This window comes from Tenrec ecaudatus, chromosome 8 (genome assembly GCF_050624435.1).
Source record: "Tenrec ecaudatus isolate mTenEca1 chromosome 8, mTenEca1.hap1, whole genome shotgun sequence".
Lineage (NCBI taxonomy): Eukaryota > Metazoa > Chordata > Mammalia > Afrosoricida > Tenrecidae > Tenrec > Tenrec ecaudatus.
Genome location: NC_134537.1, coordinates 50758135 through 50786112, shown reverse-complemented (window position 1 = coordinate 50786112; position 27978 = coordinate 50758135). Strand labels below are relative to the sequence as shown.

The 27978-nt window shown below is 37.7% G+C and overlaps 1 protein-coding gene across 5 annotated transcripts in view; it reads left to right on the top strand.

Annotated features, from left to right (window-relative positions):
• The window catches only part of MYT1L (myelin transcription factor 1 like), a 286534-nt gene that overhangs the window by 53019 nt on the left and 205537 nt on the right, over positions 1–27978 (top strand). For all 5 annotated transcript variants that reach the window (XM_075555669.1, XM_075555668.1, XM_075555667.1 and 2 more), the window contains exon 4: positions 15233–15597. In XM_075555669.1, coding sequence (XP_075411784.1) covers positions 15233–15597 — 365 coding nt within the window. The remainder of the gene's footprint in view (positions 1–15232; positions 15598–27978) is intronic.

Sequence of the window (27978 nt, the reverse complement as noted above, 5' to 3'; positions counted from 1 at the left end):
CGTGTCCCACTATCATGTTCAGCCTTCATTTGGGTTTCAGTACTTTCTCTCCATTACTTTGCCCTTGCTGAATCCCTACCAGGCCTCTCACACCCTCCTTGCCACTAATTTTGGATCACTTGTTGCTTCCCTGTCCCTGGGTTAGTTAAAACCACCTACTTACTCCCACCTCCCGCTCTGCCATGTCCCCATGGAACAACTGATCCCATTGTTTTCTCATCCAGACTGCTCATCCAACCTATCTTATCTAGATATATCTGTAGAGATAATAATTTGCACCAAGGCTTAGCAAGGCTAAGGAAGACAGGCGATGAATGAGAACACAGCAATGACAACAAAAAAGAAAACCAATGACCCATAAAAGAATAAATTAATTAAAAGAAAAGAAAACTTTTTAAATGAAAGAAAAACCTGTAAATAGAGCAAGGTCTGATTTTTGAACTTTAGGTGTATCCTCCAGTCAAGTCCGATAGGTGCAATGCTCTGGCCCAGGGTCTATCCTTTGTACTCCCTTGGGAGCTTCCTGCTCTTCTCCCCTTGTTGCTCTGCCACTCTCCTTTAGTGTTTTGCCTCGGTGTTGTGGGGTCATTCCAGGCCAGTCCAAACACTGAGTCTCCAGTGTTGTCCTCCATAAGGCCCTGGGCCAGCCAGGGACAGCAAGTCTCATAGTGTGTTCAGCCATATGGTCCACTCTGTTCATTAGCTGGTCAGAGCGGGGATATTGTCCTCCAGGCTTGGTGGGCCAGGATGTGCTCTGCTCTCTCTTCCTCCCCATTCATTTCCTCCCATGTACTTTCATCAGACATGCCCCTCTCCCCTACCGGCAGCTTCAGTGCTGTCCTCTAAAGTAAATTCTTCTGTGGGAAGGGGGGGTACTTTCAATATTTCTCTCCAGCACTGCAATTCAAATGCATTGATTCTTCTTCAGTCTTCCTTTCAGTGTCCAACTTTCACACGCACATGAATGCATCGAAGTATACTATGGACTGCATCAGGCACACCTTAGTCCTCAAAGTAACACCCTTCCTCTTTAATACTCTAAACAGGCTTGTGCAGCTGATTCACCGAATGCAAACTATCTTTTGGTATCTTGACTACTGTTTCCATGAACATTGATCATAGATCCAAGCAAGATAGAAATCTTGAAAACTTTAACATTTTCTCCGTTTATCATGATATTACCTATTGGTTCAGTGGTGATGATTTTGGTCTTTTTTACATTGAGTGGTAATCCATCATGAAGACTGTGATCCTTGATCTTCATCCGCAAGTGCTTCAAGTCCTCCTCACTTTCAGCAAGCAAGATTGTATCATCTACATATCACAGGTTGTTAATAAACCTTTGTGGTAATTACATAATCTGTTGCCAATTTGAGACTGAAAAGTGAATGGGTGGAATTTAGCCTATCAATCAGGTTACAGCTTGATGACCTCATTTGGAGGTGCTAAGGAGATCAATAGCCCACTGGAAGTGGAACACATGCTCACTCTCTGTGAGACGTTACTGATGACCAGCTCGATGGAGCTGTGCTGATGAAGTCAGAGCCCAGGGAACTAGAGGAGCTGCATGGAGACGCCTGCTAGTGTTGAGATGCTTACACCACCACTGGATCCACAAGATTTCCCACCCACTGGCCGGTGATCTTCCTCCATTCAGCATCAGGGCATGTGTTTTGTGAGTCTGAAGAGAACTTTATAGATTGGAAGTGGATATATGGCTAATATCGGACTTATGCACTTAATCTGGACTGGGTTGGGACATTTCTTAATATTCAACTGCTCTTATATAGAAAGCTCTTTCTTATACACATATGAGTGACTATGAATTTATTGCTATAGTCAACCCAGACTAATACTACCTTCCTCTAATCCTGATGCCACATTCTTCTTCATATAGTTCATCATCTCTGATGATTTGTTCAGCATACAGATTGAACAAGTATGGTGAGGGTCTACAACCCCATGTATAAACCTTTCTTGATTTTAAAACATGCAGTAGTCCCTTGTTCTGTTTGTACAACCTCATCTTGAACAATATACAAGTTCCTCAAGAGCACAATGAAGTGTTCTGGAATTCCCATTCTTTTCAAGGTTATAAGTAGTTTATTACGGTCTACACAGTCAAAAGCCTTTGCATAGTGAATAAAACACAAGTAGACATCTTTCTAGAGTTTTTTTGCTTTGAGTAAAGATTGATCTGACATCAGCAATTATATTTCTTGTTCCTAGGCATTGGTCAGCTGAAATGGGTTGGTATTGGCCTTCTTTATTCAGACAATCACATAAATTAATATAATGAGAATGAAAAATTCAAGAGGAATGGCATTATATTAGTCATCAAAAAGGATACTTCAAGATCTATCTTGAGATTCAATCTTGTCTGCAATACAATAATATCTGTACTCATAACAAAATTCATTTAAATACAACTGTTATTCAAAGGTACTCACCAAACCATAAAGTTGGCAATGAATAATTCTACCAACTTCTTCAGTATGAAATTGACCAGATATGCAATCAAGATGCACTGATAATTATTAGCAATTGGAATATAAAATTTGGAAACAAAGAAGGTACAATAATTAGAATATAGGGTCCTCATGATAGAAATGAACCTGCAGATCCCATGATAGAACGTTGTAAGACTAACGACTTCTCCATTGCAAATTCTTTTTGTCAACAACAGAAAAGGTGAGTATCCACATGGACTTTTCTAGATGAAATACAAAAATATCAAATTGAATGCATGTGCCGAAAGAGACGATTGAGCTCAACAGCAGCAGTTAAAAGGCCAGGCTCTGTCTGTGGAACAAATCATCAGTTGTTCATATGTAAGTTCAGGTTGAAGCTGAAGAAAATTAAAACAAGCATCTGAAAGCTAAAATGTGTTAAGAACATCTCAAGAACAGATTTGATGTGTTTAATGCTATGATAGAAGACAAGATAAGCTGTGAGATGACATCAAGCACATCATACTTGAAGAAAGCAAAGGGTTATTTAAAAAAACAACAGGAGAGAAAGATCAAAGTGGATGTCAGAAGAGAGTCTGAAACTTCTTTTGGTCATAGAAATCAAAGAAATTATGAGGTTAAAGAGCTGAACATAACCTTTCAATGGAAACTTTGAGGAGATGTAAATTGTTGTAATTAAATTTGAAAATATTCAAAGTTAGAAAGTCAAAAAGGGAGAACATATTAAACATATCTGAAACTGAAGGAAAAAATCCATGCTAGAGCTGCAATATTGAAAGATTCCATTGGCAAAATATTCAATGATGCGGGAAACATCAAAAGAAGATGGAACGAATACACAGAGAATGCCAATATCAACAAATCAACATTAAACTGTTTCAAGAGATAGCATATGATCAAGAATTGATGGCACTGAAAGAAGTCCAATCTGCACTGAAAGCATTAGCCAAAGCATGTCTACCGAAATTGATGGATTGCCAATAGAACTATATCAGCAACCTGATGAACCACTGAAAGTACTCACTCATCTATGCCACTAAGTTCAAAGGACAGTTGCCTGGCCAATCAACAAGAAGAGATGTATATTTGTACCTACAAATGTATGAGGAATGAGGAAATTATCAAACAATATCATTAATATCACATGCAAGTAAATTTTTGCTGAAGATCATTCAACAATGGTTGCAGCTGTATATTGACACGGAGTTTCCAGACATTCAAGGTAGATTGAGAGAGGTGAATAAGGAATATCATTGTTAATGTCCGATGGGTCTTGACTGACAGCAGAGAATACCGGGAATGGGAGTTGGGGAAGTTTACTTGACTTTGTAAAGGCATTTTACTGTGTGGATCATAACAATCTATGGGCAGGATTGATGAGAATGGGACATCCAGAACACTTCCTTGTACTCCTGCAGATCTTGTACATGAGTCAAGATGCAGCTGGACACACAGAACAAGGAACTAGTGCATGTTTTAAAATCACAAAATGTGTGTGTCATGGTTGTATCCTTTCACCATGCTTGTTCCATCTGGATGCTGAGCAAATAATCTAAGAAACTGGACTACATGAAGAACAATGCAGAATCAGGATTAGAGGAAGATTTTAACAACATGAGATATGCAGGTGATAAATCTTGTTTGCTGAAAGTGAAGAAAACTTGAAGAACTTTCTGAGGAAATCCAAGAATTACAACTCTATGTTAAAAAAAAGCTATCACATCTGGACCAATAGATATTATCATGTAGAGAAAACACAATGTGTTGTCAAAAAATTCATTTTACTTAGATACACAATAATTGCTCGTGAAAGCAGCAGTCAGGAAATCAAATTACGCATTTCATTTGGTAAATCTATTGCATGAGACCTCTTGAAGGTGTTGAAGATCAAGGATATCGCTTTGAGAACCGAGATGTCCCTACCTCAATCCATGCTATGTTCAATTACCTCATATGCATGTGAAAGATGGACATTAAATAAGGAAGAATTTATATATTTGAATTATAGTGCTGTTGAAAAAATTGAAAATACCATAGACTACCAGAAGAACAAACAAATTTGAGTGTTCTTCTATTTAAATTGGCAGTTTCAAACTATTTGAATTGGCAGTGACACTAGAAATTTGAAGCCAAGAAATAATTGATTAAGTTAATCACAATTGTTTAAAATATAGGATAAGGCAATAAAACCGATTCAGGTAAAAATAAAAGTAGATTAGAAGATTAATTAGACCCACGTTTTGCTAGTAAGTTTTAACACGCATAAAAAGGAAACCATTTTGATAAATGGAATTTTTAAAAATTTTATAGCAGAAAAAGGACTATCAACAATTTTGTTATACATATAGGTAAACTGAGAACTATTGGGGAGTTAAAGTGACATGATCCTGATTACTCAATTCATTAACAAACCTAAGGTCAAAGTCGAGGCCTCTGGGTATGGCATCCTTTCCGTATCATTGCCAGGACTACCTGCAGGTTGTTTGTGAAATGCATTACATTAAAAGCCACATCTGTTTGATTATGGCCACATCCCAGATTGGGATGAGTTAGTAGAACACAACTTAACTCATTACTTTCTCTCTTAGTCTCTTTCAACCAGTTTACAACTCGAATTTCTATGTGCATCACTGATTTACAGACCCATATTCATACTCTTTATACTCAACTATTTTTCTACTCTTATTTACTGCTTTTCCTTTCTTCTCACCTATTCCTCCACTCCCAGAGAGTGTTCCTGGAATGGGAACCAGAGCAGATATCATGAGATAAGAAAAGGCAGCCTAAAACATGGACAGGGACATGTGGAGAGAAGCAATAGGCAAGCAGTAGCTACACCAACATTGAGCCCATTCCAACTCATAGTGCCGCTATCTGTCAGCGGAGTAATTCCCCAGCGGGCTTCCAATGCCGTAACTCTTAATGGAAGTAAAACGCTGTCAGGTTGGTGCTGACCCTATATACAATCCAATGACGTGATTCTTGGTCTCATGCCAATCACGCAATTGTAATATTTGAGTCCATTGTTGTAGTGAGTGTGTCGATCCATCTCCTTGAGGGTCTTAAAAAATCACACATCAGTGTACCCATTTTACAGATGAAGAAAGTACATTCCAATTTAAGCACTAAGTACTAAGTACCCACGGTAAGATGGGAATGAGACACCTCAACTCTTAGCACTATTCCATATTTGCATCTTCTTGGACACCAAATTAATAATACTATCTCTAGTAAAATATGAAAAACACCCAAAATGCAAGAAAAACTAGTAGTTCCCTTAGGAACATAAAATGTTTTCTACTTCCTTTAATGAGTGTGTGCAGTCTAATTGTCTTAAAAGTATTGGTAGTAGAAACAATTAGAATAATATGTTTCCAAAGACATAAGGAACAACCTAGGTGCGGAATAACTGAATCCTTAAATAATAATAGAAGCAGGAAAACTGTAACATAAATCATTAATCATTTATTATTGCTTTAAAATTAACATTATTATGCAGTACTCCTCATCAGCCATTGGGTATGTCTTATGTGCAAAGTACCATACTAACCTCTTAAATAATACATATTTAATAACATATTTAACTAATTTTGATTTTGATTTTCTCATCTCTGTATGAGATGATGATAATGATGTGCAAAGTTGAAAGATTATCCAAATCACTCTATTGGTAAGACCTGTCATAAGTAATCCAAACTCATCATTTCAAAAATAAATCATAATAATATATAAATAAAATCTATAATAAACCTCTTTCTAAGTCACTCACAAAGGAAACATCTACTTCTGCTCCTACCTTTAATGGCGGGGCTCCCACAGAGTAGTCTAAGCTGTGCAGCGGAATATAAATCAAGATCCTCAATCTTTTTTTTTAACAATTTATTGGGGCTCATACAATTCTTATCACAGTTCATACATATACATACATCAATTGTATAAAGCACATCTGTACAGTCTTTGCCCTAATCATTTTTTTCTCCTCTTTTCTTTTTTTTACATTTTATTAGGGACTCATACAACTCTTATCACCATCCATACATATACATACATCAATTATATAAAGCACATCCAGACATTCCCTGCCCCAATCATTCTCAAGGCATTTGCTCTCCACTTAAGCCCCTTGCATCAGGTCCTCTTTTTTTTTCCCCTCCCTCCCCTTTCCCCCCTTCCTCATGTGCCCTTGGTAATTTATACCTCGTTATTTTGTCATATCTTGCCCTATCCGGAGTCTCCCTTCCCCCCTTCTCTGCTGTCCCTCTCCCAGGGAAGAGGTCACATGTGGATCCTTGTAATCAGTTCCCCCCTTCCAACCCACTCACCCTCCACTCTCCCAGCATCGCCCCTCACACCCTTGGTCCTGAAGGTATCATCCACCCTGGATTCCCTGTACCTCCAGCCCTCATATGTACCAGTGTACAGCCTCTGTCCTATCCTGCCCTGCAAGGTAGAATTCAGATCATGGTAGTTGGGGGGAGGAAGCATCCAGGATCTGGGGGAAAGCTGTGTTCTTCATCGGTACTACATCACACCCTAATTAACCCATCTCCTCTCCTAAACCCCTTTATGAGGGGATCTCCAGTGGCCGACACTTGGGCCTTGGGTCTCCACTCTGCACTTCCCCCTTCATTTAATATGGTATATATGTACATATATACATATACATATATACACATACATACACACACTTATATCTTTTTTTGCATGATGCCTTATACCTGGTCCCTTGGCACCTTGTGATCGCACTGGCCAGTGTGCTTTTTCCATGTGGGCTTATTTGCTTCTGAGCTAGATGGCCGCTTGTTCACCTTCAAGCCTTTAAGACCCCAGACACTATCTCTTTTGATAGCCGGGCACCATCAGCTTTCTTCACCACATTTGCTTATGGACCTATTTGTCTTCAGCGATCCTATCATGGAGGTGTGCAGTCAATGATATGATATTTTGTTCTTTGATGCCTGATAACTGATCCCTTTGGGACCACTCGATCACACAGGCTGGTGTGTTCTTCCATGTGGACTTTGTTGCTGCTGAGCTAGATGGTCGCTTGTTTATCTTCAAGCCTTTAAGACCCCAGTCACTATCTCTTTTGATAGCCGGGCACCATCAGCTTTCTTCACCACATTTACTTGTTCACCCACTTTGGCTCCAGCCGCTGTGTCGGGAGAGTGAGCATCATAGAGTTCCAATTTAATAAAAGAAGGTATTCATGCATTGAGGGAGTGTTTGAGTAGAGGCCCAAGGTCCTTCCGCCACCTTAATACTTGACCTATAAACATAGACACATAGATCTATTTCCCCATCCTCCTATATATATTTGCATGTACAGATCCTCAATCTTTTTTATTTCTTTTTATCCATCTGTCATCCCACCTTGTGCTGTGACTGCCTTTCTCAATATACTTACTATAAACATAACTGGTGCTGGGATGCTTGCACTGGCTTTGCCCTGCCCTCCTAATCTCCAATCTCATACCCTTTCTAATCTGCTCTCCTCGTTGCTCCTTGCCATTCACTTTGAACATGCTCATTTGATTGCACAATTGGCCCACAAACTTGACCTGGCATTTATCCCCTCCCATTCTCACGCCTACACCACCTTCACATACAGTGAGCTTTCATTTTTGTTAGGTTACTAGTTTTCTGAACCTATCATGACCTTTACTTTAAAAAGAAAAAGTCATTGTATGGGGGCTCTTATGACATTCCATACATCAATTGTAACAAGCATATTTGTACATATGTTGCCATCATCATTTTTACTTTCTATTTAAGACCTTGGTATTAGCTCCTCTTTTTTTCCTTCCCCTCCCCCCTCATTATCCCTTGATAAATTATAAATTTTATTGTTTTCTTATTTTACACCTACCGTTGTTGTCTCCCTTCACCCACGTTCTGTTGTTCATCCTCCTGGGTTGAGGAGGGAAGGTTATGTGTGAATTATTGGGATCAATTCCCCCTTCCTCCCCTTCTCATCTCACCTTCCACCTACCCTCCTGGTATCACTACTCCTGTTTATGTTCCTGAGGGGTTTGTCTGACCTGGATTCCATGTTATGAGCTCTTATCTGTACCAGTGTACCTGCTCCTGTTAGCCAGAACTAAAAGTCAGGACTGGGCTCATGCAGTGGGGGTTGAGGAAGCCTCAAAGATCTAGAAGAATGTTGTGTGTCTCATCTGTGCTATTCTGTGTCCTGATGGACTCATCCCTTCCTTATGACCCTTGTGTGAGGGAATGTCCCATTGTCTACAGATGGGTTTTGGGTCTCTCCTCCAACCTACCTCATTCTCAGCAATATGGTTTTTTGGTTCTTGTTTTGGGTCTTCTGGTGCCTGTTACCTGATTGTGTTGACACCTCATAATTGCACACATTGGTGTGCTTCATCCATGTGGCCTTGTTGCTACTCTGGTAGATGGCCACGCGTTTAACTTTAAGACCCCAAACCCTATAGCTTTTGATAGCCGATCACCATCAGCTTTCTTCACCACATTTGCTTATGCATTCATTTTGTCTTCAGCAATTGTGTCAGGAGGGTGAGCATCACAGAATGCCAGGTGTTAGAACAAAGTAGCCTTGCATTGAGAAGCGGCTGGAACAGAGGCCTGAAGTCCATCCACTTCCTCAATGTATTGTCATATAAATATATATACATAGGCCTCTATTATTATTAATTATACCTCTATTATTATACCTCTATTGTTATTAATAGATTCACACAAGTTCATACCTATGTTTATACTTCTATCCATAGCTTTGTTTCCTAGATCATTCCTCTGTTTCCTTTAACCTTCCTCCAACCCCACCATTACGCTCATGCTTTTTCTGCATCTTAGTTATTCCTTTCAGCTAGATTGCTGTTGCTTCAGCACCACCCAGATCTCTACATCACCCTCATTTTTTAATTTTAATTCTCTATTTGTTCCCCTGTCTATGGTGTTATTTGATCACCACTCCTTTCCCCCACTTTGTCCTCCCTGCAAGTCCCTCCAGAACCATCAGGCCCATTGTGTTCTCCTCGGGCTTACTTCCCATGCCTCTTCTACGCGGATAAGATAAACAACAATAACAGAGACAAAACAAAAAAGAAAGAAAAGATTGCATTTTTTAAAAAGGAAAAAAAAACTAGCCAAAGAACCGAAAAAGTGCACATAATTACAGGTCTGTCTGCTACACTGACATTTATGATTATCTCCCCACCAGTCCTGCGAGATCCCAGGAGCAGCCCCTCTTAATCTGAAGTTTATTTAGGGGGATCCTCAGGGGTTTTGTTGCTTGGCTTTGCTCCCATTGCTGATCTGTTAGGTTCCCTACTGTTAGGTTCCCTACAGTCCTCTCTGTGCCTTAGCAGCTAAATACAGAAGTCATCCTCAGGGCTTGGTGTGCCAGTATGGGGACCAGTCCCTGGATCTCTCTTTATCCTTCTTGATTTGCTTCTGTATGCGTGTGGCAGGTGGCCCCTCTCAACAACCTGTAGGTTTTGTGTTCTCCTCTGTAGCACATACTTCTAGGGGCGGGGGGTCAGTTTGGCTCTGATTGAGGCCGGCCCTGTCAACCTGTCTGTTCATGAATTGTTCCATGTGGTTACATTATACTCAAGGTTTGGCGAGCTGTAGTTGAGTGGATGTCAGTGTCAGTTCTTCCTTGAACGCTTGCTAGAATTCTCCTGTGAAGCCATCTTGTCTGGGAGCTTTTATCATTGGTAGGTTTTTTGATAACCATATCTATTTCTTCTCTTGCTATTGGTCTGTTGAGGCTCTTGACCTCTAACTTGGGATAATCTAAAGAGGGATTGTTTTTCCCAATGTTTGTCCATATCTTCCTCATTGATAAATTCATTAGAATATAGACTTTCATAGTACTTTGTACTTTTCTTTTAACCTCATTGGGATCAATTGTGATTTCCCCTATTTCATCCCTCATCCTGGCTATTGATGTTTGGTCCTTCCTTTCCTTGGTTAGGTTTGCCAGTAGTCTGTACATTCTGTTGATCCTTTCAAAGAACCAGCATTTTGCTGTGCTGAATTTTTGCATTGTTCTGTTGTCTTCTCACTCGTTTAACTTTTCCCTGATTTTTAATATTTCTTATCTTTTGTTATTGAAGGGATTATTCTCATGACTCTGTTCTAGTTGCTGGAGGTATTGTATCATGTATCAGCCATAAGTCTCTTTTCCTTTTTCATATATGCATTAATCACTATCAAACTTCCTCTGAAAACTGCTTTTGCTGTATCCCATAGGTTTTGCTACATTATGTTCTCATCCTCACTATTTTCTAGAAATATCCTAATTTATGCTCTTATCTGGGCCAGTACCCATTTGTGTTGTAGAAAATCATTATTCATCCTTGAATTGTTTGCCCTTGTTTTTCTAATCATCCTTTTATGGATCTCCAGCTTTATGGTGTGGTGGTCTGAGAGGGATGTTTGAGTGAGCTCTGTGTATTTGAATGTACTCTGGCTTGACTTGTGTCCCAGCATGTGGTCTATTTTTGAAAATGAGGCATGTGCACTTGAAAAGAATGTGATTGCTTTTGCATTTGGATGGAAAGCTCTATAAATGTCTATAAGGTCCTAATTGTAGTGTTTAGCCGTTTAGTCTCCTTGCTGAGCTTCTTTCCTACTTATCTATCTTTCTCTGATAATGGTGTATTAAATTCACCTACCATGATGGTTAAATCTGTGATTTCTTTTCATCGTTTGAATCGTTTGTTTGACAAATAACGTGGATCTCTTGTTAGGTGAGTATATATTTATTTTGCTTTCTGGTTCCTAGTCTACTGATACTTTTAGCATTATAAAGCATTCATCCTTGATTCTTGTGATTTGAGATAAGGATTGCAACCCTTGATTTATTTTAGTTGCCGTTGGTCTGGTATATTTTCCTACAGCCTTTAATCTGTAGTCCATTTTTGTCTGCAAGTTTAAGATAGATGTGCCTCTTGAAGGCAGCAAATTTATGGGCTATGTTTTCCAAGCTTGTTCTCTAACCTTTGTCTTTTAATGGGCATGTTCATGAGGTTGACATTCAGAGTTAGTGGATTCATTGCTGTCGTCTTGTACATTTTGTGTTGGGTGCTTGCCTATCTACCTTCATGTCAATGTGCTATATTTTTATGGGGGGCTTTACTCTTGCCTTCTTTTCCCTTTGAGGCAATGTTATCTTGGTAATTGTTTTGCCACATTGACTTCTGAATGGAGTTGCGCTATATGGTAGTCTCCTGATTTTGCTTGATGGATGTTGTTCTTCGGACCACAGTGACTTAGCAAGGATTTTCACCAGGATTGGATAATTTAAGTATCCTGTTCCTTGGTGAGTTCTTCCTGGGATTTAGTCTAATTGGTGCCCTTGATGCTTCCTATATGAATGTCTGATTCTCGTTCATTAAGGTGGGGAAGTTTGCTTCCAGGAATTCCCTCGCTAATTTAACTGTTGATTTCTTTGTTGTGTCTTCTTCTGGGAGACCAATATTATTTTAATATTGTTCCTATTCATAGTATCTGTCATTGGTCTCAGGTTTTCTTCCACCTCTTTGATTATCTTGTTTGAATGTCTTTCCCGATTGTTGAAGTCTGCCTAAATGTCAAGATCACTGATACAATTCCCTGCCTTTTCTAATCTGTGGGTGGAGTCCATTATCTTGTGTTTTGCTTCTGTTGCCTCATCCATTATTTCTTGCATTTCCCTTTGGTGTGTGGACTTCATGACTTCATTTTTCTATCATTGCATTCTAATTTTACGTGGCTTCCCTCGTATTCTGTATCACCCCAAATAGTATTCTGCAGATTTCTTTTTGTTTCTTCTATGAATGTTGTTAGGTTTAGGACTTCTTCGGCTGTTGTGTTGTGTTTTTCTTGTTTTCTTATTGAGGGTGTTACTGTCTGTGTGTCCTTTTGAAAGAACTGGGTGCCATGTTCCTGGGAGACTGAGGGGTCCTGAGCTCTTTCTCTGTGTAACTTATAAGAGTGATTTTGGGGACTACCTGTGGTCTGTAGTGGTGGGTCAGGCTGCTGGGTAGGTGAGATGCCATGACAACTCGGTGGCTGGAGGTGGTGATGGTGGGCCTCAGAAGGTATACTGAGGTACGTGACTATAGATATGCCACTGGGCCAGGATGGGGCAGGCCTGCAGCATGGTCACAGGCTTGGTCTGGACTCTCTGGCCACACTTGCAGTCTTTGAAAGACTGTGGAGCCCCAAACTGGCTCTGGCTGTGGCTTTCAACCCTTGGCTTTTCCTGTTTTGTTAAAATCCTAGGCTGTGCTCTAGAAAATAGAGTTCTGCCTATCTTGTTATGTTAATATTAGGCTAATAGACCAGGACCCGATTTCTAGAGGCTTACATTCAAATTAAAGCAAAGAACACAGCCTGGAATTGTTAACATTTTAAAAATATTTTTTCTTTTTATTATGGGCTTGTTGGGTCCAACCTGGTATGCTTCACTGTCCCCTAGGGAAGGGGCAACAGATTATCTGAGTGGTGTGGAGGCCAATTGGATCTGAATTATCCCTAGCAGCACTCCTATGTCACTTCAGGCCCTCGCCTACACTGGCAGACACAGAGCTGGGGAGAGGGAGAAAGGGTATGGCTGATGTAGTCACTCTGTTCCTGACTGAGGAGGGCAGATGTAAAGCCCAAGAATGCAGGAGCAGGGTGGATCATAGAGAGGGGAACTCCAGTGTGAAGTTTTGTGCCTAGTTCACAAAGACTCTCTGTGGGCCTGGGATTATGAACACCTTTTAGACATTAGCCTGAAGGAATTACTGTATGCTGTGAGTCTCAGATCTTGGGTGTAGAGAGGGGTGGTGGATGCCATCTTACTGGATCTGGTAAGGGACTAGCGGAGCTCGCAAGCAGATACAGTGCACTTAGAAGAATTTCAGCAAGTTCTTGAATCACTCCGTGGGTGAAAATTGCAGGGGTGAGTCTGAGCCTGACCCTAGTACACTGAATCTACTTTCAGCACCCAGCCAATATAGGCTTCTTACCTCTTAATTTTCTGATGTAACAAATGGAGCACTGGGCAGGTGATTGTATGTGGCCACCATCTTGACTCCTCTCCATCATGTCCTTTTCTTATATTCAAGTCTTTGCAAATGTTCAACTCTTTATTTTAAATGTATCAAAATTGTGTTTTATTTACCTCCCAAATAACATCACAACATCCTTGAGTAGTTGCTCCTAATTTTCATGATGAAGCATATTGTACATATACTTATCACTCTGATTATCACACACATCATCCACTTAATATAAATCTTTTGAGTGCCTATGCCATGCTGTGAATTTTGTGTACTAGAATGAAAAGTGATCCATAGTATTAAAGTGGTATGTAAATCCTACCACTGGATGACAAATAAAGACAAAACTGTGCCATTGAGTTGATGACAGCTCATAGCAACTCCATAGGACATGATAAAATTGCCCTTGTGTTTTCTAATACTGTGACTCTTTACTGGAGTAGGAAACCTCATCTTTATCCCATGGTGCAGCCAGAGGTTTCAAATGGCTGACCTTGAAGTTAACAGCCCAATGTGTAACCACTATACCTCCAGAGCTCCACCACTAGACCACAGTGCCTTGAATTGAAGAATTATGGCGTTCACCTCTGAATTTCCTACATGTCACAGGGTCTGACATACAGCAGACTTTCAAAATAAATGTGCACAAGATGGATTCAAGATTGAATGAACACTTAACCACTATCAGGTCTGAAAAAAAGCAATAAAAGTCTGTAAGCATCCACTGTAAAGATATTCAGTTATCTATGAAATTGCACATCCCACTAGAGAAAATGGAGTACTTGCCACGGTGTTTTTGGCACAACGTATTACACTCTTTTGTCTTATAGCATTTGTTGGGTTTTCAGGGAAAATAAAAGCTATAAATACTATTGTAGTTTTGAAATTTTGACCGGTCACCAGAAGATTGTGAGCCTTTTATCCTAAAGGTCTTACCCAAGTTTGCATCCATTTCATTGTAGCAATGACTATCAAGAGCAGTGAGGTTGTTACCATTTTTGCTTTCAAAACCATTGTATTGGGTGTTAATACAGATATCATATCATTACATAGTTCAATATTAAAAAGTAGTGTTGCACAAATGCTACCATAATCACTTTCAAAACATTCTTTTGGAGCTCGTTTTCTACAATGCTGGAGATGAGACCTACATAAACTAGGAACAAATAACTTTAAACTGTGTAGTTGTTATCATCTATAAGAATTTATGGCCCCTCTTCTGTGAGTAGATCATTATGTACAAAGACATAATTTTATTAATAGGTTATACAAATCCATAAAAATCCAAAAGTCTTTCACTTTTTTTGGTTTCACATTGATGTATATCTGAAAATGTGGCACATCTAAACTATTCTTACTTTAAGTTGTACATTAAATGTGGCTTATATTTAATAAAATATTTGAATAAAATTTGTGGTGTTGAGTGCATGATATGAATATTATGCTACTGCTAGATAAAGCATGCTTGTGAAACTCATTAAGATCTTCATGCCATTTTTTGGAATTCCAACAATGAGGATTTAGAAAACTCATTAGCTAAATTACCTAAATGTTACCAAACAAATGAAATCTGTATTTATTTGCAATAGTATTTCATTAACATATTTTGGTAGTTGTGTGAGAATATAAGTGTGCTTCTAGTCTTCCAGAAATGTACGGATGATATTCATGCTTAAATATCTTGGTAAGGGATTTCTGATTTTCAAAGATAGTAAAAAATAGCTTTTCTTTTTGTTTTAACAGTGTATATGGTTGCCCCTTGGCTAAAAAAAGAAAGACACAAGATAAACAGCCCCAAGAACCAGCTCCTAAACGAAAACCATTTGTCGTTAAAGCGGACAGTTCCTCAGTAGATGAATGCTACGAAAGTGATGGGACGGAAGATATGGATGAGAAGGAGGAGGATGAAGAGGAAGAGTACTCTGAGGACAACGAGGAGCAAGGGGATGAGGATGAAGAGGATGAGGAAGTAGACCGAGAGGAGGAGGAGGAGGAGGAGATTGATGATGATGATGATGATGAAGATGATGATGATGAAGATGGGGATGAAGTGGAGGATGACGATGATGAAGAGGAAGAAGAGGAGGAGGAGGAGGAGGAAGAAAATGGTAATCTTTAAGTGTTAGCAATGTATCAAATCATGGTTTGAGTCTGTTTTTCACATGAGTTATCTGATGTTAACATACATGAAAAGCAATTTAGACATAAGTAATTCTGGCTTGTCAGTCCTGAAAAAAATATCCCTTTTTTTGTGCCTCTAACCTGTGTCTTAAAGGATTCCTTCAAATTATCTCTTAGATTTTATATTTTATTCCAGTAAAATTAGTGTTCAAATCAATTGACATAATAATTTACTGAAATATTTATGCTGTGCACATTTGATTAGCTTAACAGAAATTAGCAAGGAGGTAATTGGCACAATATGCATTTTACTTTTACATTTTCTGCAATGGTTTATCAAAGAGATACTATTAGCCAAAGTAGTGTTACTGGAGGGGCTTCAATCACATGCTGTCTTGTGGAAGGACTTTCTAACTACTGGAACATCAACTGGTAATGTAGATTTTGTCTGTCAACTGCCAAACTTTATTTAAGTGACTGTCCTATAAGGAGGATGAAAAACCAACAAATGAAATAGTGAATTGCCCATGATTTGTTTCTATATTTGAGAACCATTTTTTTCTGATTTTAGATGTCCAGCATTGTGAATGAAACACACAAGTTAAAAAAACAAACAAACAACAAAACAAAATATGATACACAGAGTGGAGGGGATGCTTTAGGTTTTCATTTATTCCCTGTTTTCTGCTAGAGTCAGACTAAAAAATTATGACTGCAAAAAAATATTCTCATAGATGTCTTTTCTCAAAAGAAGCTGAAGTTTTCTATGAAGCTTAGATGTAGTCTTATTTTTTTGGCTTGCAATTTGCTTCCTAGAAATACTAAAGTATTTTTTTAAGTTGAAGAGAATTTTTTTTCTTACACTTCTATTTTGGTTTTGAAAACTCCTCAAGAATGTAATATCAAGGAAAGTTTATTCCTCAGGTCCTTAATCTGGTCAGTGTTAGTTATTTGCTTTTAATCTCTTGGAACAAGCATGAATTAGTCATTCCTGATGACTATGGAGCCTGGTGTTTGTAAAAAGTCCATTTTTATAGCTTAAGGTTCTGATCAAAATAATGTACTACTTTAACAAGCACATACACATACAAACACATATAAACAAACATTTCTACATCAAACAATGTGCACACGTATAAATGCACACATTTCACAAATTAAAATTCATTTTCTAAGTTTTCTATTGATATTATGAGACATGGTGTGCATACCATGTAATTAAATGTATCAAGACACACACAAATAATCCACCACCACTTCTAAGTCTGCTTGAATCACAGTGCTTCTGTGTCATCAAGGAGATGATGAGGAGTGTCATTCTGAAAATTAACAGTCACTCTGTAATTGTTTTCAAAAAGTAAAGAAGTTGAATAATTTACAAATACCGATATGTAAATTTTTATACATTATGTTTTTATTTATAGCTATTTTTTAAATTTGTTTAGTTTGGGACAAGAGAATAACTTATTGAGGTTAATTAATGATATGTAACCTGACCTCAACATATTAGAAATTAGATATTAATTTCTCTTTTTTATTTTCTCTTTTTTTCTCTTTTTTATTCTTTTTGTTTTGTTTGGAAAACAATAGGCATTAATATACAAAGTTATGGGATTATGAATAGAATAGGTGAAACTTTTCCATTTATAATTTAACCTGAACTAAATTTTAGGTTCTAATCTCTATTTGGTAAAAATAAAACTTTTAATTTTTATTTATTTTGGGTCATGTTTTCAACAATCTATCTTTTAGATACAAAGCAGCATGTTGCACTAAGAAATATTACTTTAATAGCCTAGAAACTTACTATAACGCTTGGGTAGAATTTGTTCATTCTAATGTAAACCCTTTGAACATAATTCTCTTTAAATATCATGTAATAAAGCTAAAGACTTTATCTGCTAGAAAACAGCAACAACAAAATGGGCATGTCAAGTAGCATCAGGTATATAATCACATAATTCTATTGCAGTTCCCAATATTTCTAAATCAGTGGCCACAATATAGTCATTGATACTTAGATATCAGGTTATTGATGACTGAATCTGAATCCGAAGCATTCTAAGGAAACAGGTTCCAGAAAGTTAAACATCAATGAAGAAGTAGGGTGAAAGAAAAATGATAAAATAATCAAGTGTTGTACATATGGTGTTAGAATGAATATTCAACATACAACTACCTTATTAAACACTTTCTATAATCATCTATCGCATAAACTTTAAAGGAGTTCCAAAGGCAGTTTCCGCCCCCAGTAAAAAGCCTATGAGATTATTAGGCTAACTGATATCATTATAAGACAAATAGACATAATCTACTAAATGTCCATGGAAGCAAAGTATAATAGTTTACTCCTATGCAGATAGCAACTCACTTGAATTCTAAACCCTTAGTTTTTGTTGAGAATAAAACATAATGGACTGATTAGGGAGGACCCTTCACTATGGTTTTTATTGCTACAAGTTCTCGAATCAAAATCTTGTTTGATTTCAAGGGCAAATGAAAGTCTGAAAATGAAAGGTCACTTCGGAGACCTAGTTCCTGGAAACTGTTTCACAAAGCTTTTCTGTTATAGAGAGAAGTCTCCGTTGGAGGAGCTCCAGGAACAGGTGCTCCAAGACACCATTTAGCCAATATCACATGAAGATATTCCAGGTGGATTATACTCCAGGTATTTCATAACCCCTCAGGGTCAGGAATCTTCAGGAAGATCCTAGATCAAAGGAACTGTGTAGCTTTGTTGATTGAACGGCCATTTTCCATGATCAAACTCCTAGTTGTGTTTCATTTATTAAAAGAAGGCTTCAAAAGGCACATATTTGTCAACCTCCTATTTTCATATCCTCAATTTCTGAACACATTACATTTCATTTTACTGCTATATTTGGTGCCAAAAGCATTATGAACAAAATATTATTTTCTGTTATGAGAGCAACTTCTTTAGTGTAAGAAGCAGAATGAGTACATGATATTTTATAAGGCACCAAAGACAAATGTTGTTTTGTTTTGCCCCCTTGAATAGAATTGTCAGTAATTGTACGTTTGGAAAAACTGGAGCCTGTCTGTCTCTTCCTGGTAGAGTTCTGGATCACAATCTTGACATGGGTCTTTCCTTCCCTTTGTCTTACACTGAGAGTGACTATTATGTCTCTGGGCTATCATCGAATGCCTTCTAAGGTTCAGGTGCCTTTGTCTTGGCAGGTAAAAGTGCAAACATTTATATAAAGTTCACACAGAAATTAAGCAATCAGTGATAGGTGTGAAGAAAACATTCTTATGCTATGCCAGGCACTTGGCCCAAATATGCACAAAAAGCAAGCCGTAGATGATCAGCGTCTGACATGAAGCATTCTGGATTCATTATGGAACTCCATGGATAAAAACTGATAGTAGCCTTCCAAGTAAAATTTAAGACTCTATCATAATAAGATGTCACTTATTATAAATTAAAAAATTGAGTTTATTGGAAGGTTTTGCTTTAACTAAAACAAAGGTATATAGCTCACCAGATGAACACATTAAAAATCCAGAAAATATAGAAAGACTGTTATTATAAATTGCATATCAAATGTTTATTCTCATCCAGGAATCCCCCAGGACTGTAGTAATATGGGAAGCAAAGTAGTACTGCTTTGTAATGAATGTCTCCAAAAGGTGTAGGCAAGTCCTTGGTTTGGTTCTTACAGTAAACCTGTAGATAGTTAGAAATTGCTTGACTATCATTGGAACAGTCAGGAACTAAAGCTCAGAAAGATCATATCATTTGCAATATCTGGTGGATATAATATCAAATTCTGATGTTTGCTTCATTTATTTTTACTACATAACTCATTCTTATAAACTTTTTGCTTCCTTGAAGAACAGGGAAGAATCTCTAATTGACTATTTTTATATTATAATAAATTCATAATTAATTATATTTATGATATCGATGACCCGTCATAAATTGGCCTTTTACATGAAGAATTTTCAAAATAAACATAAAGGTATAAGTATGCATATTTTCAAAACAGCCTTGGTATCCTAAACTTAAGAAAGTTATTATACAATATATATCGGTTCTCCTTTCCGTATAAGTTGTACATGTTATAATGAATGTATTTTTTATTCCGGTGACTTGATCAATATAAATATAAAATTCTTAGTATGTTATGGTTTACTCTTATTTTATGTCCATAAAAATAAATATTTAAATAAAACCTATTCATCTATATATAGATGTGTGCCTATATGGGAACACATATATGTGTTTATATCGATATCTATATTTTTGACCATTTACTTTTGCTCCCTAAGGCAGTAATAAAAGTTTATGAGGAAAAAGAGCATAGTAATCTTTATGCAGACTAAAGTAAACTTTCCTATATATTTCTATTTCTAAGACATAAAATATTCTGGTTTCTAGATGCATCTGTAAATAGCTAGAGTCCTTTCTTTGCTATTCATTATTGGATCTCTTGACTTCCTTGGATAATAGACTTTGAAGGACAATGTAATGTGTTGTTAGGTTAGATAAAGTAGAGATGCCTTTGCTTTGTAGAGGCTGCATGACTCTTCTTAAGCACCTTACTCTCCGTACCAATTAGCTGAAGATCCTTGGAAGGTCACCTCTAGGGAAGATTTTGGTGAGTAGAGAAAAAAAAGTCAATGGTAGTTTTAGAAACCCTTTCAAATATGCTATATTATTGCTCTCAGCAAGGCAGCATATGCTGTCCAGAAGGAGAACACACATGCATATGTAAGTTAAAAATAGAAGGTATTAGTCATGTAGTGATCAGTGATCAAAAGTCGTGATCAGTGCCTTTTAGTGGACTCTGTTCTCACTGCCTAGATCAGGAAACAGTCCTGTCAGTGAAGTTTTCCTCTCATGGGGTCATTTCTACCCCTTAGTAACGAGGATTTCTTAAAAAGAATTCAAGTCTAAACCCACCCCAGAAACACATATTAAAATCGAATTGCAAGATCTACTCCTTTTTCTTCCCTTTCAAACAGGATACTATCTTATGATACCACACATTCTTAATGCATCCCTATAATTGGTCATAGATAGACTTGAATTTTCATAAGACAATGGCAGAATGAATATGACAACGGGTCTGAATAGTGGCCTCTGGATTCCCCAATATCCCTTTAGGATGCTGTTTTCCATATTGATTAGCCAATTATCCTTTTATATCTTTCTCAGGAAAATGTCCCTGGTGAGGCAAGCAAGTTGAAATGCAGACAGACTGTGAAAGTCAGAATTAGCCAAGCAGTTTTCTACTGTAGTCAGCAGAAAAAGCAATGAGTTCTGAGACCAACCTAGAAATAAAGATGATCTGTTTAGTATGCAAGGTTTCCATAGGAGAGCAACTGTGGGCACAGTTGGGAGAAAGAATATTATGAATTTTTTCACATCTTAAAAATTAATCTCTCCTACATCCATGAAAGTATTATTTTGGGAAGTTCACCCTGCGTGTATGAAAGCACTCTTTTAGAGTGAAAGTATGTGGATGTGCCTGGCACTTGTCACTTGAGAATGAGTAATGAAGCATTACATGTTTCTGGTTTTTAATCCGTGACCAAAAAACCTAAATTTTCTTCATGCAAATTAACTTTAGGAAACTATAAAACATGATCATATCATGTAGTTGATGATTTTCAGGTACTTCAATACAAACCAGAAAACTATCTGAATATATCATGTGATATATAGTTAAGGTACAAATTTCATGCATAGAGCACTAAGAAAGGTATTTTTAGGTCATTATCAAATAAACATGTACGATAAAAGATCTAATCTATTTTAGCCCAATTGTTTTTTATGGTCCGCTTTTGGTTTATTTGGTTTTCTGATTAATCATAAATAATTTTAATTAAAATTCCAAATTTGAGTGTGCCCATTCAAAGGGAGAGGAAAGCTTCAGAATAAAGTGTGTTTTGTAACTCGGGCGGAACCTCTTGTCCTGATTGAGTCACTGTAGACTCACTGTACCTAACTTTGAACTCAAATTCAGGATTCTGGCTTGTCCTTCAGTCACCTCTGTCTTGTTTTGAAGCTTAGGGAAGCTACAGTATGTGAAAATGTTTGAAAAGAGGTCAATTGGTTCAGAAATGCAACATTGCGATTGTTCTTACTGATGGCTTTAACGCGGTTCTAACTTCCATGCATGGATTTCAGAATTTCTGTCATTTCGAATCCACTCTCACGGCTCCTTCCGGCAAGTGCGTCTGAGTAGACGCCTGCTGAGAGAAGTTAGATCACACAAAGCATGGCAGCAGATAGTTTCAAAGCGTCCTGGGCATTTGCTGTGTCCCGATCAGTAGGGGACGCAAAGCATGGCAGACATCACCTTTGCGCAGAAAGCAGACTATGAAAGGGCTGTGCTCACAGGCCAAGCCACAATGTACGGTTCTTTCAAGGACAGAATTAGAAGGCATGAGCTGAGATGGAGGCTTTAAGGATTTGTGTTGAAAGTAAGAACAAAAGTTTTCAGATACAGAGCAGTGTTCAACTTTAATTTTGGTTACCACAGAAAGTTGTACTATTGCTTCTGAAGGGTCTTTAAAAACAGATCAGATTCTTTGCTATTGGATAGGGATTAACTAAGCCTGGCTAGAAATGAAGAGAAGGCACCAGATGCCCTCTCCGACTTCCTCCCAATGAGACTCACAAGAGCGGCTACATTTACTGCTTCAAACTCACTCTGGAAAACGTGATAACTAGAATTTCCACAAGGCCCGTTTTACCATAACCTATTCAGTACCCGCAAAAACAAAAACACAACAAAGCAATTGTGCCTTGGCAAGAAATTCTTTAATGTTTGCAATTATTTTGGATTTTTTTAAATCTCGGTGTATGGGTGTGTGTGAGAGAGAGGTGGTTGCTTAGTATTTTTTAGTCAATCTCAGTGTGAGAGTCATTGATTTTAAAAGACTCGTTTTTGTGGAATGGGGTGAGGAATTATGAAATCTTTAAAAAATTGCTAATCAACAAAATATATCTGTTGTGTGGTGAACTAAACAAAACTATTTAAACCCAGGACGAAGCACGTTTATAATTTTCATAGGAAACACAACTTAACATACAGGATAATTGAGCAAAATATAACTCAATATTAGGTGATAAATTCAATGAACATCAGCAACATCATTATTTGGGCCCTGACCAGGGGGAAGCGGGACTTTGTGTGTCTTGGTTATTATATGTTGTCAGTTCTTTCCAACTCATAGCAATCCTGTATGACGGAGTCAAATCTATTCTACAGGATGACCTGGTCTGTGATTTTTACAGAAGCTGAGCCCCTGGTATTTTCTGTGAAGCGGCAATTGCGGGTGGGTTCAAATTGCTGATTTTTCAGCTGTGGTCAAGTGCTTAATCATTGTGCCATCCTTTTTGTTTTGGCAAATCTCTCAAATTTAGGCTGTATAACATTAGTGACAGGTGTTTCGGATGAGTGGATACAGATGTATAATAGAGGCAGAAATGCCCACAGCATTTGTACATAACAGAAAGATGAGCATGGTAAGAGATAAGAGGGAGGGACCACAAATTGTTACAGCAGAGTCTACCCTGGATCATCGTGACCCCACTTACACAGAGGACAAGGGCTCCATGGGGCTTTCAAAGTTGTAGCGGTTTGTCAGCAGAGCCCAGGTCTGTCTTTTCAGGAGCCTGTGATGGGGTTCAAACCATAGGTCTTATGGTTGACTTATAGGCCTTTATAGGCCTCTCTGTTATTTGCTTACAGTAACAGTGAACTTCAGGGGTGAGTTCTGGTCCAGGTTTGACGGGGGTCTAAGGGACACAACCTCTATCAGACCGGTAGGTAGGGCGTCTGGTTGTTCTTGGGCGCCTGATCAGAGTGGGTGGTAGTGGTAGCTGGACACCTTCTAGACATTGGATCTTTGGGTAGTGTAAGCTATTCATAATTTTATCCATCATTGTCTTATTTTTATACAGTTCTAAATTGGTTCAAATCAGATACCTAAAATGTCATAATGTGCAAAGGTTCTCAAAACTGTACGAATAAGTGCAATTTATCCAAATTCCACTAATTTAGATCTGTAATAAATAAAATCTTTAGGAATAATATATCACAATTCTTATATTAAAATTATTCCCTTGTTAAAATTATTGTTTTTGCTTCCGTTTCCCACATTTAGCTTTAGGATAATCAAGTTTTACCTTATTAAATGGATAGTATTAAAACTAATAACTAGCAATCCTCTTTTTATTTTCATTTTACTCCATACATTTAAAGCTTACATAAAATAAATTTTTAAGTGTACATTTGAAAAAGACTCAGAATTCTCCCTATATTTGCCATCTTTCATACCTTATAATATGTCAGAAGGTTTTACTCTACAATCACAGACTATAGAAATGAAATGACACATATGACTTCTGACTTTTCAAATAAGCAACAGAAGTATATAATATATATTGATATACATAATATCAATATATTATATGTAATTAATTCATAATGTAAATTATATCTAATAGATGCATGAAGAACTCCTGAATAGATGAATTACTTTCCTGTCACAATCCAGAAGGCAACCAGCCTTTAAAAAAAAAAAGATCTTTTTGGAAAATAAAAAGATCTTTTTGGAAAATAAGAGGGGGTACCCAAAAAATAGGAAAAAGCTCTGTTGGTGGAGCTTCCGTAGTACATTTTTTCCCACTAGGTGAGCATCAAACAACTCACTCTGAGTTAGGGAACCTAGTGGCGTCACAGTGAATTTTTTTCCATGAAAGCAGTTTCACTCGAATCTCATTTTTTGTGATGACTGATATAAGAGAACAGCATGTGGCTGTAAAATTTTGTTTCCTGCTTGAGAAAAATGCCACAGAATCTGTCATGACACAGCTTACAAGGAAAGTAAAAACTCTAGTGTACCAGTTGTGTTCTTGTTTCAAAAAGGTGAAATGTTGATTGATGACAAACCTCGTTCTTAAAGTTCATCAACTTCCTGAGCGGATGAAAATATCGACTCCTAGTGTATTTGTAGTTCATCCCACCAGGTTAGACTGTTAATCAAGCTTTCTATTTAGAGGTTCTGAAAACAATTGTGTAATGGTGCATGACCCCAAAAAAAGGCCTGATTCGTGGTCGATGGGGACTGGTTTTGCCATGACAATACACCTGCTCACACAGCCATCTCGTTGTGCCAGTACTTGGCAAAAAAACAGCATGCCCTTTTTGCCCCGTGAACCTTACTCACCTGACCTCCTCTGTGAAACTTCTTTTTGTTTCTGTGAATGAAGAGGGACAAAAAAGGGTAGCAATTTGACGATTTAGAAAAGGTGAAGAAAAATAATGAGGGAGGTGCTTTCAGCCATCCAAACAGATGAATTTGAAAAATGATTCCAAGACTGGAATTACAGATTTGAGAAATGTATCAAGTATAGTGGAGAGTACTTTGAAGATGATAATAAAGTTGTTTTGTTGCTTTTTTAAATTAAATGCATAGCTTTGAAAATATCTGGTTATTTTGGGCACCCCTTCATATATCTGTCCACTTGTTCAGCTTTCCGTGACTTCGTTCATTTATTGATATAATAAATATTCATTAATATTTATTGAAAGCTTTCAACATACCTGGAGGTACAAATAATTAAACATACTAACGAAAGCTTTGGAAATTTGAGTCCGCCCAGAGGTATCATGAACGAAAGACTGGGTGACGCGCTTCTGAAACCCCAGCTTGTGGAGATCTTAGGAGCACACATCTACTTGAGGTGCACAGACTGCCCTGGGTAAGAACTGACTCACCAGCAATGGCTTGACAGCGTCCCAGCAATGGCTTGAGTAACAGTCTTCATTTTCTCAGACTAGGTGGTCATGACTAGAGTGCCACACCCTTATGGAAAAGTATGAAATGGTTATGGCTACTTTGGGTATTATAGTCTTTATATATATATACCATATATATAGCATATAAACTATATAGCATAATAAAATCAAAAACATAATTTGTGCACAGTGAGCTTCTAAGTTCTGGTCTTGTGGTAACCAATAGGGCAGTCTCATTCCATCTTACCTATTGGAATGTAAATAAAATCTTGTTTTTTAAATCATTTATAACAATTTTTCAAAGGTTTTATTGGCACCTAATTTACATATCATAGAACTAAATGGTTCAATCGTTCAAACATATCAAGGGGAACTTGAAAGTCGCCGCCATATCCATCCTAGAGCTTTCCGTCCCACATCATTGATTCGCCCCAAAGTGAACTGCAATCACCATCAGTTCCAGTGCTTCTCTATCTCCCTCCTCCATTATTTACTCTCAAACTGCCCTTCCCCTCCCTATTGCCCACCCTTTCCCTGGCATTCCCTGTAACACCTTGTATCAGTTATTATCATTGTGCATCCACACGACCGGTGTTTCACAGCTGGGGAACCCCACATAAAACAATGAAAATGAAAGCTTCATCAATTATAACAAAATAATAGTAAAATTTCAATTTCTTGGTTGTACCAGCCATATTTCAATAGCCATATGTTGCTAATGACTACCATAAAGGATACCTTTCCCACACCATAGTTATAGCTGGTGCTCTTTTTAGAAACCTCTTTATCTGGAGCCCTGGGAAATAGCTACATATCTCATGTCTAAACACACACACTTGCACACAGACACATATATGTGATAGTCTGGTATTTTCAATTCCCAAATTTTTATTAAGGCATATACCTTCATTTAAGGTTTCCTAGTAAAATGTTACTAGAATTTCTGAATTCTAGTAATTACTGAATCCTAGAATTCTAGAATTACTGAATTTCTCTTTCTTAGAATCCAAAATTATTTGGCCTCCTGAAGAAGTCAAAAATAATTTTGTTTAAATTTCAAACATATGTGTTCACCAAAATGTTAACAACTTCAAGCCAAAGAAATATTACTCCTGGAATTTTATTTGGGATATAAAATATTTTATTTAGCTTAGGCTGTTTTTCTTCTGTTGGAGCTAAAAGATGGAGAAAATAGGTGTCACCTCAATTTTATCAGGACAGAAACAGACTCTGAGGAGATCCCATCTCCCATGAAAAGGTTGAACTATTGAGTAAATTCTATGATTCTGGTAGGTCTAGCCCCTTCCTGCTGATTCTACCTGCATCACTCTCTGTAGAGCTAGCTCCCAAAAGAAAATCGTCTTTGACAAGGATGAATGGGACAGTGGAAAGAGCCCATCCCACTAGAAACGTTTGGATTTGGACAATTATGTGTCAGAATACTAGATGCACTTGCTAGCCATCTGACATTGAACAAAACACTTAACTGCCTTGTGTTGCATCTCCTCATCTATAAAGTGAAGATATGATGTAGCCTGGAAATTATATGTATGAGGCACCTAGATGCTTGAACTCCATTAGTGTTTAATATAATAGAAATATTGTGGAAATATAATGTAGAAAATACATTATCAAATCAATGTAGGTTTTACATAATGTATTATATAATAAATTGGAAATTTCTTAAAGATTTCTAATACTAATTTCAGGAGCCCAGGTAGCATAGTGAGTTATGCATTGGACTTCTAAGCACTAGATCAAGAGTTAAAATCCACCAGCAGCTCCATGGGAGAAAGACGTAGTTTTCTATTCCTGTAAACAGTTACAGTGTCAGAAACCCACAGGGAATTTCTCCCCTGTCCTATGGGTCACTATGAATTAGAATAGACCCAATAGCAGTGAATTTGAATACTTATTTCATTGGCTTTCTTTGAATTGTATTGCCTACCTTTCATGCCATCACAAGAAGATATCTAGAACAGGCTTTCTTGTGTGTTATTAGTAGGATCTGGTATGACTGTATCTCTAACTTCATCTCCCATTGCTCTTCCCTTCTGTCAGTCTCAACCAGCCACAGTAGCCTGTGCTCTTCCTTGCACATATCAGGTGTATGCGCCACTCACAGCCTTTATATTTGCTGTTTCGTTTGTTTGGGATGCTCTTCTTTTACTATGATCCACTTCTTCATCTTTCTACTCAAATGCCTTTCTCAAAGATGCCTTGTCGAACCACTCTGCCTCAAATAGCAGCCACTTCTTTTCTTTCAATTTATTATTAACTGCAAGTTTATACATACAAAGGATACCCCCTCCGAAAAAAAAAAAAACTGGAATTGTACAGGGTGGGAGCAAAGCTTTGGTAGTATGCATTTTTCCCACTAGGGGAGCATTGAGCAACTCACTCTAAGTTTGTGCACCCAGTGGCATCACCTGAGAAAGTTCTCTCTGGTCACAGTGAATTTTTTTTATAAAAGCAATTTCACTGAAACCTCGTTTTTTGTGTTGGCTGATAAAAGAGAACAGCATGAAATTCTGTTTCCATCTGAGGAAAAATGCCACAGAAACTGTTGTGATGTTGAACACAGCTTGC